This window comes from Rhynchophorus ferrugineus, unplaced genomic scaffold, assembly GCF_030347505.1.
Source record: "Rhynchophorus ferrugineus isolate W39M unplaced genomic scaffold, kcgeb_rfMv2 rfM7, whole genome shotgun sequence".
NCBI lineage: Eukaryota > Metazoa > Arthropoda > Insecta > Coleoptera > Curculionidae > Rhynchophorus > Rhynchophorus ferrugineus.
In genome coordinates, this window is record NW_027472586.1 from 33,487,488 (window position 1) to 33,500,809 (window position 13,322).

Genomic DNA, 13,322 nt, shown 5'->3' on the forward strand with positions numbered 1-13,322 from the left:
ATTATTTCCAAATTAAATTTATTATTGTATAGGTGAAATAAATTTGACCAAAAATATTTAAAAAACTTGGTGATATACTGCATATATTGTATAGATATATTGTATAAAAAGGACAAAATATATATCTTAAGCAGAAGACACGGAAAAACACATATGTTATATGTTATTAAAAAGCTATAGTTGTCCTGATATACGTTATAAGTGTATAACAGGTCGCCTGCGTGCACTTAATTTGACTCTCCGCAATTCTCCCACTATGATCGCGGAGATTCCGTCGATCAAGTAGGCGAGGAACCTCGCCCGAGTACCAGCAGATCGCTAGCGATGCGCCGCGTTCGCTGATCTGTGCCGAAGTCGACGAAAAGTTCGTTTTTTTTTTCGGTTCTCTTTTCTCTCGTTTCCTCGTTTTGTTGATGTGCGTTTAGTTCGGATTGTGCAACGTTCAATATGGCGATGCTGTCGCGAAGTGGTACCAGCATGTGGTCTCTGGTGTGGGCGCTGGTGGCCGTATTACCGACGGTAAGAAAAATCCCGCAGGTTTATGTCGTTATACGAGCAAGTCCCCTCAAAACTTTCACTTCGACGAGCTTTTCCAACAAGTTACCACACACATTTTCGCCGTTTTATCGCCTAATACTCAGGAACAAGCGTTTGCCATTTACAAAGAGCAAAAATCGCCTCGACGCCTGCACAACTACGGTCATGCCGAGTTTCTGCTACCTTGAATTTATCGAAACCATTAGTTGGGACATCCTGTTGCACCATATACAAACAATTCGCTATTGATGCCTATTATGCCTATTTTTAACATACAGGCGTGAAGAATAAATATTAGTGTTCAAGGATTCATATCTGTGGCGTTCCCGCTATATTTTAAGATAATTTCTTAGGTCCCAGTATTTCCAAACAGTATAATCGTTTAGTTCTACTAATAGATAATGAGCAATGGTCGCGAAACATTTGCTATGACTAATATAAACCCCAAATTTCAGCATTATTCTACTGATATAGTTAGGTATTTTATCTAAACTTTATCGTTTATTAAATTGCATGGATATATTTTAAGTTTAAAATAAAATATTTAACTAAATAAACATTGTATAGTAAATATAAATATAAATATAAATATAAAAATTTATTTTTCAATAGCTAGATATAATTGAGGAATTGTAGTAATTGTCATCATTTATGTAATATACATTTTTCTAGACTTGGAGATCTAGACGTGATAGCTTTTTACAAACTTCAGACTTCGAATTTGGATAAATGTTCCTAATCCATTATTACTATGCGTGTAACAGATCAAATAAAATGTATTTGGTATATAAACTGCCACTGAATAAAGACATCTGTAGACCAATTGTGAAAACTTATTTACAAACTTAATAAGAAACTTCTCTATAATAATATGAGATTAATATATTTTTATTTTTTTATAACATCTTTTTTAGAAACGCCTAGTAAAATATTAATTTACAATTAATTTATTACTGCTTTTCCTATGTACTTGGATTAATTAACAAGCAAGACGAGTGTGAGAAAATACATCAATATGTATTCCTCAATTATAAAATTATAATTATTTATTAATTAGCAACTTATAGCTATAGTTTACACTAAATGTATACATTTTATATAAGTTCGTATAGTTTTGTTCGCTTCAATCTCCTGACATCCTGCGCGCTGTCCAGCAGTTGTATTGCTTCCATTGCTTTTCCTATGTACTTGCATTAATTAACAAGCAAGACGAGTGCGAGAAAATACATCAATATGTATTCCTCAATTATAAAATTATAACTAGCTATAACTATAACTTATAGCTATAGTTTACACTAAATGTATACACTTTATATAAGTTCTTATGGTTTTGTTCGCTTCAATCTCCTGACATCCTGGGCTCTGTCCAGTAGTTGTATTGCTTCCTTTGCTTTCCCTATGTACTTGCATTAATTAACAAGCAAGACTGATGCCGAAAAAATACATCAATATGTGCGGAAGAAAATACATCAATATGTATTCCTCAATTATAAAATTATAACTAGCTATAACTATAACTTACAGCTGTAGTTTACACTGAATGTATACACTTTATATAAATTCGTATAGTTTTGTTCGCTTCAATCTCCTGACATCCTGGGCGCTGTCCAGCAGTTGTATTGCTTCCACGTTAGTATGATTTAGTAATCTTCTTTCGTGTTTCAAGGCGAAATCTTGGATAACTTCGCAAATCCATTGGATTTCCAGGTCATCGTGCAGTTCTTCATTGGTTACATAGCGATAGGCATTAGTAATCAATCAAAGATCCTTGTTTCTCCTTGTTTGAAAATAGAGGATTTAAAATTAATTGAAGATGATTTTTCCTCAAACTAAAATAACTAACGCTATAGAAATATTTATTTAGCTTGTTATAAATATGTGCATATACATTAATTATTTCTAATAAAACTGTTATTACTTAAATACTAAATCACGTAACTTGAATCTGAGGTAAAGTCTAGTTTATTCTAGTGGTATATACAAGAATTCTGAATGTATGTTTAACTTTTACTTTTTAAATTGTTTTCCCTTCTTTTAAAGCCAACAAGTGTGTATTCATTTTCAGTTACCTTTATGAAAGGGATTTGACTTTCCACATTGCATGATTACTCTGTCATGTTTCTATTTGTTTAATGACACTATATGTTCATCAAATACATCAACTTCAAACAACTCATATCATCTATTGCAATATTTTAAAGTTCATAGCTAACCCAATTTTATCTTCTTCTAAAGCGCTAAAATCAATATTCACACATTTTATTGATGAAATATTTTCATCTAAAGTTTTCATTAGCACTCGATGACTTTTAGTTAACACTTTCACTTAGAATCGAAAAGGAAAAGTAAAATTTCGCGTAAATGGAATTTTGTTTCAATCAAAATTCTTGAGAATTTAAAAAAATCTATTTATACTTCAGTAAACATCATAATAACGCTAAAGCTTAATGAAATAATATTTTAGCTACTCCATATATATCTTTAAGATGCCTGTAATTTTATACGCTCACTTCTAAAGTGAGGTAATAATGGTACTGATAGTTAACAGTACAGCTAAATGTACAGATAACTGTACCGAAATGTTATAGTGGATGAGCAGCATTCAATATTTTGGTTAGTATTACTGATGCACGTCTTCAACAAGCTTTTGAAGAATCGACAGACTTCACAATGTTATGCTGGTTTGGTTGCCGCAGTGGTGCAGGCGACAGGACGGTCTTCTCACTGTTGTAATAGCTGCGGGTGCGAATCCTGCTGGGGCATGGGTCGTTAATTTATATTGTTTATAAATGTGATTTCCAAAATTCAAGGGTGCAAAATCCGACAAGGAAAATGATCCTAGTTGCGCCAGTAACTAGGCTGGCTAAGATTGGATATCTTATTTGGGATGATTTCTTTGAAGTTGATCTCTCGTCAGTTGTTAGGTGTAATATTGACGCTCGTTGATAAACCTAGTTGGTAAAAAGGAAACTCTAAAATATAACAAACAAACAATAATCAAGTTACAAGCTCATATTTTACCATCCATGTGTAGTCAACTAGACTTTTATTTAAATATATAGTCTCTATTTATCTAACCACGCTCTGCTCATTGTTCAGATATTCTAGAATTATTATAGTCTTTCTGTATTTTATTAGTACAGATAATTAATTGAGCTGCCAGATCATAGTACTGACAAATAATTGTACCTACAAGTAATGTTGTCGTAAAAGATGGTAATGAACACCAACAACAGTATGAGATTAAGGTAAGCACTAAGGTTAGTAGGCCTAGCAAGACTAAAGTCAAAATCGCAAATAAACCAGATTGTGCATTCACGCCTCCTAACTGCCACTATAATGAACGTACTATGAGCATAAGTGAAAATGTTATTAGGGAAAACACGCTAGATAGGTTGCCGCCAAGAGCCTCTAGGAGCCGGTAGCGTTTTTTTATCATTACAATTAATAATAATCCATAACTATACATTAACTACAGATATCCATTTTGGAATCAGTTTCTGGATATATAAAATAGTTATTATAAAATAATTTATACTTTATATAGATCAAAGATAAAAATAAATAATAAAATAGTTAAAGATTATAAATTAAATACATCGAATAGAAAGAAATTAAGGAGAGAACCAGTATAGGCTGCCAACAAACTCACTATTTGGTGAAACTCGGATTGGGCAACAATAACACAACAACAAACAATATGAAATACTGTAAGAAATTCCTTTATTTCTGAGTAAAAAAAGTAAAAGTACTTAACAGAATATTACAGTATTGATGATCTCGATAATATACAAGGTACTACAATGGCGATTACTATAATATTCGTCCATAAAAAACGTCAACAAGAAACTCTTTGAGAGACTCTAAGAAACTATACGATTTCCAGTCAAGGCGGCGGCGTTGGTGCCCAAAAAGTCCACTTCGATTAGCCAATGAGTCAACAGGTGCCCTCGACGTAATTCCTCAACAATCCCGTTATGTATTTTCTTCCAATATTAAACAGTAACAACTCCGAGCGTCGCGTCTTCACAAATGAATAAATAATCCAATTAATATAAGGAACACATAAATATTCGGAACGATTTACAATTTCCTTCAGTGGTAGGCATCCATGCGTTTTAAGAAAAAAAATATCAAGAAAATATAAACAAATAAAACTCGCTCTTACACCTAGAGAATTATATTTCAGAGTTGGTGTTTTTTGTGTTTTTCAGATTTTGAAAGGTGATTGTTATCCACAAACAACAGTCGAACATCTAGAAAACTAAATGTAAAATAAAATAATTTTCATGCATAATGTACTTTGAAGTTATCGTCATAAGCCCGGATTAAAAATAGATGTTAATCGCTGTGGAATGCCATGGTATGTGACGTCGACGACAGACATATTATGGCCGCTTCGTCGGTACCCATCGGTTAGTCACAGTTCGATCGATTGTTGTCACGTTTATTCCGAGTACCGTCATGTTTAGCTTGAAATGATCCACGATGAAAATTGCTTTGAAAAAGTATATTGGCAGTAATTGAGACGTCAACATCCAGTGAATCAAACGTAGAATACCTCCACCATTCGTCATATTATTGCTGAGACAGTCAGTTTGGTAATAATTAATTGTTTTTATTATATAGTTGCGAAAACGCTAACTATGATGTTATTAGCACTGGGTCGAAAAATCTCGGGCGTAACAAAAGAAGCACGTTTGGTTTTCTTCAAAATTGGCTTAATTCATCAACGTAATCTCTACCAAGAGCCACTCTAACTAATACAACTTTTTTAGAACCATTTATCTTTTACCTCAAAATAAGTTTGTTACCAGTTGATTTCGGAGGGAAATACATGTTTCATCTATCCAGGTTGTTACGTTTAAACTTGACCAAACACTGCTCAGCATCATCAACACGTTCTTGTTTTTGGTCAACAATGAGCAAAAGCGGCACCCACTTTGAACAGAGCTTCTCATAGTTAAATGCTCATGGAATATAAAACCAACGTGTCCATTTGAGATCTTTACGATGTTATATAACTGCTGCGACATCACTTTTCGATCATTCAAAACGATTTTGTTGATTTTTTAAATATTTTCTAGTGTTACCATCTCATTTGGACGTCCGCTGCCTTCTGCATCATCAGTGTCTCTACGACCACGTTTGAAGTCAGCAAATCAACGTTTTATTATTGTTTCTGATGGAGCGGAGTCCTTGTTACACGTTTCAAACTACTGCTTCGATTGAACGGTATTTTTCCCATCAAGAAGCAGTGTAAAATTAAAACACGACATTTTTTTGATCCGCAGTTTTGAACAAAAGTAGTGTCACTCTTAGCACAATAACTCAGAAAATTTGGTGTAGAATATCATGAAGCTTTAACAGCTTTATTTTGAAGGTTAGTACTAACTGAAAAAGCAGTGAATATGTAGCGACTGCTACGACCCTTTCGAGCAACACATATACATCTACATTAAGTTCAAAGATTGGCAACGCTGGTGGATTGGTACCATGCGGTTTTCGGATATAAAAGACCACCACGACGACGTCTTTCCCTCTGTTCTCTACCCCTTGTAACAGTACCACTTCCACAGCGCCTTCCTACTTCCTAACTTAAGCTAATATCCTGTCCATCCTCCCGTCGACCAAATGTAGTATTTAAGATCGAAATAAACAAGTTTTTATTCAGTTGATATTTTCTGTTCCGATGCGAATTACTTGCACAGAAATAGTAGTGAGTGTCCGCATAAACAATCGAGTTGACAGCCATACATTTTGACCGACAAGACGAACATTCCAACAAATGCAATAAAAATAACACCATCTATGTGTTAGGCCCGGGACTTTTCAGGCCATGTGTTATATAAATGTAAGACGTTTGAGTCTCAGTAAAATAACGAGTAAGCCTGTATAGAAATACGTACCTACGTGTTATTATAGACATACAACATTTACAAAATTTTTTTGTTAGTGTTACTGATGCGTGTCTCCAACAAGCTTTTGATGAACTACACGAACTATTAGTTTATTATAGCATATGTAGATTACTAGATTAGTACATACAATTTTACCTAGTTTCCTTTTACCCAACCACAACAAAAATTGTTATAGTCACTCTATATATTAGCACAAAAACAACTGTAAAAACAAATTCGATTTTCACTTCATGCTTCCTAATGAAAAACCTGCTAGCATGTTGTCGAATATTTTAGTTTAACTGACATTTCAGTGGTTTGTCATTTCTGATACATCACAATTTAGTGAAAGGCTAATTAAAAAAAAACTATATGGAAGTTGTGATCAACATGTGATGTCCAACACGTCTGATCATCCCTTCTATTTTTTCTGTCCATAATAATATATAGTTCATATTTATACAAATTGATTCCTCGCCTATGTTCTAAATTATATGACTAAACTTTGAACAATTCTTCTCTAGAAAATAGAAATAATAAGTTGAATTTTCGAGGAAGTCAATGTCCATTAAAAGGTGCACACCGTGAGGAAAGAAGAATTAGCCATAGATCCATGGTTCTGATCCAACATTTCTAACACTCCAATAATATCCCTTGTTGACAGTTTAACCCGGCGAAAGTAATACAGAAATACCACGATTTTTACATGTTACCGTTGTTTTAACACAAAAAAAATAGTTTTAAATTTAATATTTGAATATTAATAAGAGAAAATTGTACATCCCAAAATGCGAAAAATTTACATCAACTTTAATAAAAAAGAGAAAGGCGCAAAATCATAAAATAATAGAAAGAAGTAATACAAAAAGATTACAATAGCACATTTTTGTTAAATTTCAGAGTCTCTTTTTTACCAACTAGTGTTTATCTGGATTGGGCCTACTGTTTAACGTGTCCTTCGAACGTTTAACGAACGACGACCTTCGGCATTAAGTCTGCCGACTGGCGATTGATCTCTCTTGGAGATCATCCCAGAAAACACCCGGTCTTACACAGCTAGGTTATTGGTGTGACTGGGATCATTTTTCTTGTCGGATTTTACACTCTTGCCTAGAACAATCACAAACATAAATTTACGACCATGACCCCGCAGGATTCAAACCCGTGACTATCGCAACAGTAGGAGGACCGTCCTATTTCCTTGACCATTGCGCTAAGGAAGTCGTCATTAAAGTAATAATGGAACAAGATATTACATATTAATTAAGAAATTCGAAAGTCTGGATCAAAATTGCAGACACCACTAACTATATTTGAAGTTAGAATTCCTTTTTAACAAAACCCATGCGCAAAAATGATAATATAATCTGTTCTAATTATAAGAGAATTTTGGTACTCTGTATGGCAATAACAATATATAAATAACTTATAGATATAAAGCTAAGGTCAATCATTGAAGAAGTTCCTCGACTACCAACAAACCAAAGGGAGGAATTTTATGCCCCAGTAACTTTTGATGTAACATATTCGGATATTTATTTATACTCTTTGATCTTCTCGTCTTTTAAAATGCATATCATGCCGTAAGCTTACAAAAGAATTTATCATAAATTAATTAATTCATAACAAAGTTATTAATAATAAAAAAGCAGGTAACCAAGCTACTCCTTTAAGATTTAATTTTATTTTCTTCGGCGGAGATTACGCCTGAGGTTTTTTTACCGTGAATGTGAGAGTAAATAATAAACTAATTTCAACAGTGCAACTTTCTGTCCACTTCCGGGCGTGACCATCTCTTAGATAATCGAATGCGTAATGAACGCCAAAGATTCGATCGTCGAAATAGACTGAAAAAAATAAATTAAAATTAATTTGCCCGAAAAGTAATATTCATATTTTTATCCAATTTATTATGTATTTACTATTCACAGTTTTCACAAATAACTTTATTGATTTAAAGGGTCTCTCTTCAAACTTCGGGTAATATCACTGTTGTCGAGCAGCTATTGTAGTTCGACTTTTTTTTTGATAATGCATATTTCTTGATGCTTTTTCGCAATTCTTTTAATGACATTGCAGATCGTTGGAACCCTTAAATCTTCGTCGATGACCTTATTTCTAATGTACGACGGGAAGTTGATAAAGCCGTGGAAAACTTTGTTTTGGTAGGTTTGGACTATGTCTTCGTGTAGCCCCATAATTGCTCACTAGAGATTGTCACTGGTTTCAAAATTCAAGATTGCTTGAATAGAAGTTTATTATGGAGAATTCATTCGGATTTTCTTCCGAGTAACTACAAGATTGTTAAGCCTCATACAAAGTTATGTTATGTTTGTTATTATATTTATAAGATTTCAATTAGATATTTACAGACGCACACAGTTATGATACAGTTTGTTATTCAATTTAAAGCTTTCTGACTCTTTTTTAAAGCTTTTTAAACTCATATGACTTGTGTGTTTCAGATACATGTTTTAAATCATTACACCGACGATGAAGCACAATATCTCTAGATTGTAAATTTTCTCCCACAATGACAACAGCCACTTCGTCAATTATGGGTGAATTAAACCTTCTTGTGTGTTCACCGGCAGGTGCTCGATCAGCTCGAATGACAATATTATGGCTGTCAGATGACATTCGATCCAAAGCTGTTTTGAACATGTTTACTAAATTGTTGTTCTGATAAAGAAACGTTTGTAATTGTTGGACAATGGTTCTCTTCACTGTTGGATTATGAGCATGACGCTTATCAACTTCCACATCAACATAAAATTGATGATCTGCATCTGGTGGTGGTAACAGCGCCCCCAGTAAGTGATAAATTTGTCCTTGTATATGTATTAAGATTTGTCCAATAATTATTTGTGATATATATTTTAATACAAACTTGAATATTATAAAAAAATTTTTGTAATACATTATTGTACATCAATACGTAATAAAGATATGAAGATACATAGTAAATAAGATAAAATGTTATGGTATACCTTGAAATTGGGCATGAAATTGTCCTGTATAATATGTGTAGCGCCAAATGATGTCATCTAAACGTTGGCCAAGAAGCGCTTAGATTCATTTCCAATCCCAGGAACTAAAGAGCGTAAAGGATCTGGTGGTGGGACCAATTGTTGCAATTTTACTTTGCCTTCAGCACAACATAATCCAGTAGATTCACCACCGTATTTTAACGCCTTGCACTATTTGCTATTTCCACAATTGCTACAGATTTGATGACACAATAATCTATTGCCGCATAATAGTGGAATGAAGTTCGTTCCAAGATCACAGGAGCACTGTGACTGCGGAATCGCTCAATTTCATTATGTCGTGCTCGCTGTTGTTGTGTTTGATGTGCACGAATTCGTTGCATTCTAAGCCTATCTTCTTCATTGTCACTCTCTAAAGAACGCAATTCTGTCATAGCAATACGACAATTTTCTTGATCTGTCTCTCTCTGGTCATCAGTACGGTTAGCACATGAGGTAGCTCTTCACAGATTTGATTGACTTCGATGACCTAAGTCACGTCGTCTTCTCTTCGGCATCATAAATTGTAATTAATCAAAGTGAGAAAAGTTCTCGCGCATTTATCAGTAACGTGTCACTATCACAAGAAATCAACAAAAAAAGAGCACATAATTTGAAATGTAACTATCACAAAGGATCACCGAAGTTAAGAAAATCCTCACGCACGTAGCGGCAATCGTCACTCAAAAAGATAGAAGGATGTACTCTTTGTCTGAGGTATCGATCCACATAGAAGATGGATCGACATATTAGTTCAAATGTCCAATATTATGGTAGCGGTTAAACATTTCATTTGTGACCAAAAGACATATTATTTGGTTGTCAAATGTCAAATATTATTTTTGCGTTCAGAAATTTAGTCTGTGACAAATCTTAAGATTTATCAATCTATATAAAAAAATATGTTATATAGTTAACAACTGTAGTTAGTTAAAATTAAGTTTATTTTGTACCTCCTGAGAATAAAGATATAAAAATTCTAATTAGGTATTAATTTCAAACTATTCTTTCTATTTGGTTTCTGAATGACGGGGTATACATCAAAGAAAAAACGAAATTGTTGTTTTTATTTAATTTCGAGTATTTTCATATTTATTTACATTTTAAACCTTCCCTGGATTTCCACAAATAATTCAAGAACAAAATTATCCAAATAGGTCCGGCCGTTCGCTAGTTTTAGTGAGACTAACGAATAACCATTCATTTATATATATATATATTTTACTTATTACTGTTTTACTTGTAGCGAGTAGCGTAGTATCACCAGATAATGTGGAAATTGCCACTCCCTCACATTTAGGAATATATAGAATAGGGTTACTAATTATTTTAAAAGTACGCGTTGGTTGATGTTTGTTCGATATTGACGCATAAAACTCTCTTTGAACTGCTTGAATCGGCTCTTGATCAATTAGTGTAATATGATTTTGATAAAAATATTTTATCGGTTATCACGTATTCATGTATCAAATCACTTTTATTTCACTTAAATAGCTCCAAACCATACTCTGACCCATCTACGCATTGTTGTTTTTGGATTGATGTAAACAAACGCGGCAGCCACTTCCAAAACAACTTATACAAGGTTAAATTTTCCTTATTAAATTGTAAACACATACTCTGTCATCCCGAAGGTGTCAGTTACGTCACGACTGGACTATTATAATTAAGATAGCCACCTATATTGGACAAACAGAGCGTTTAGCATCATTTGTACGATCAATAGTAGTTGATTTTTTTGAACGAGGTTCGATTCAGTTAGACAATTTTTAATATGCGACACTGAAATAATTAATTGATTATTAATACGAATTACTTTCCATAGCGATTAATATTTATTAGCTTCCGGGATAAATTGACATATTTTTCGTAGCAATATTATTTATACTCGTAATTCTTTTGATTCATCTGGCTAATGAATATTTTAAATATTCTTTTATATCGCAACAGGATCTGCAAACTCGTACTCTTAGAGAAACTTCGAGCTACCATTGAGATGAGTAATATATTATTTCAACGAAACCACTTAAATCTCCGACATAGCTATTGTTTATATTGAAGTATTCTTTACTTATTTCATTCTTTAGCGATCTTATTTAGTAACAAATTGATATAACGATGAAGAATTTATGAGATTTTTAATCGACAGAAAAGGAGGTGGTTCTATATTCAATTGTATATATATTTTTTCACGTGTATTTTCGACGTAACCTCTGTCAATTATGGACCGATATTCAAAATTCTTTTTTTATTCGAAAGGGTGCACTTCCGAGGTGGTCCCATTCGAACTAAATTAGGATGATGGTGGAATCAGGGGAAATCGAGGAAAACTCGCAAATATCAAAGACACGTACAATGTTTTCACATATGTTTTAATCTAAAATAATCAGATATTTGGGTGTAATGTTAATGCTGAGTTGATACGTTGGAAGACGCACCTTCACAACGGTTAGGAGATAGAAGACTAGATCGCTATACCCTTTAGGGGTTTTTGAGGAGTTTTTATTAAGGGTTTGCTTACCAAAGTCGTTCATTGCCGAGGACAAACAATACAAAGATAATAATATAATTTTGAGTCATATATACAAAACTAAATTACGAACAAAACAAATTTAATTTGTTGTTCGTACCGACTTCAAGCTGATCAGTTGGTAGTAGCTAAAATAATATTGTAAATAGATAAATAGGTTTAGCTAGGTATTAATCTAAATTATGTGTACATAGTAGAGTACAAAATACGTGCAGTAGATAGGTTGCATAAGGTTTTTGTTTATTTTTATTTAGTGATTACAACGATTATTATATACATATTTTATATTAATTTTTTTTTGTATCAAAAACCAAAGTTTCATTACCATTTAATTTCTTAGTGAGTTCCTTATTTATTCTTTGTAGTCGGTTAAATTTTTTAAAAAATAATTGATAAATATAACTACTTCGGTCTCTCTCATCCGATACCGCTTTTTGTTGTTTTTAAATGTCTTTCCCTTGCTCCCCCTTCGCCACTTGTTCCTTGTCCCATTTCTTCATTTTCTATTGATGAAATCATAACAGTAAAATAATCAAATGAATGAAAAGACGCATTACATTATAGATAATTAAAAAGCCAGTAGCCATTTAATATTGTGTGGAAAACTGATATTAGTTTTTTAATAATCGTAAACCGAGAAGTACTTTTGAATGAATCAGTGTCATCGACCTTACGCTATTGATGCTTACAAAATATAAATAATTTCTAACAGTAAATGTACGTTAAATAATGACCAATAAAAAATAATAACGCAACACCAGCGCGTACCTCATAATAAAGTTATTTAGGTTAGGCCATGGTACAATATCGAGACCCTTTGGTCGAATTAACAGTATCGCATATACAGACGGCATGTGCCGTAGGAATGAGTTATTACGGTAAACTTCTTGCGCCCGATGAATTTGCAATGAGCCGTGACGTCGGTCCGTAGCGGGTACCATATCAGATCGCCGTACTCCGCGGCCGAACAACAAAAAATCGACGAAACAACACCGACGGGATCTTATCCAACGATCTCGGGCGAATTTTAATATTAATTTCACCGGATTGGTTACGATTTTCGACGTTAATTAAGGAATTCCGTTCGGTTGACTTTCGTAATCTGCTAATATTATTTAATTTAGATGTTTTGGATTTAACTATTCGTAAATGTTAATATTTTTGCAAGTTTCTAATAACTCTTAAGGTAAAAAAATTGTATTATCATTCTATACTTTTCTAGATAATGATGATGTTCCAATTTATTCTTATCTTGGTGCTCTGCAGCATATCCAAAGTACCTTATGTGCTTCAAACATCCTTTTGTCTGAACACATCACTGATCAC

The 13,322-nt window shown here is 33.2% G+C and overlaps 1 protein-coding gene across 1 annotated transcript in view; it reads left to right on the top strand.

The window, feature by feature from the left end:
- Window positions 1–280: 280 nt before the first annotated feature.
- Window positions 281–13,322, top strand: part of LOC143199827 (uncharacterized) — a 74,626-nt gene continuing 61,584 nt past the window's right edge. Inside the window, exon 1 of the mRNA XM_076409950.1 lies at window positions 281–519. Within this exon, the coding sequence (XP_076266065.1) occupies window positions 448–519 (72 nt within the window). The 5' untranslated portion in view covers window positions 281–447. The remainder of the gene's footprint in view (window positions 520–13,322) is intronic.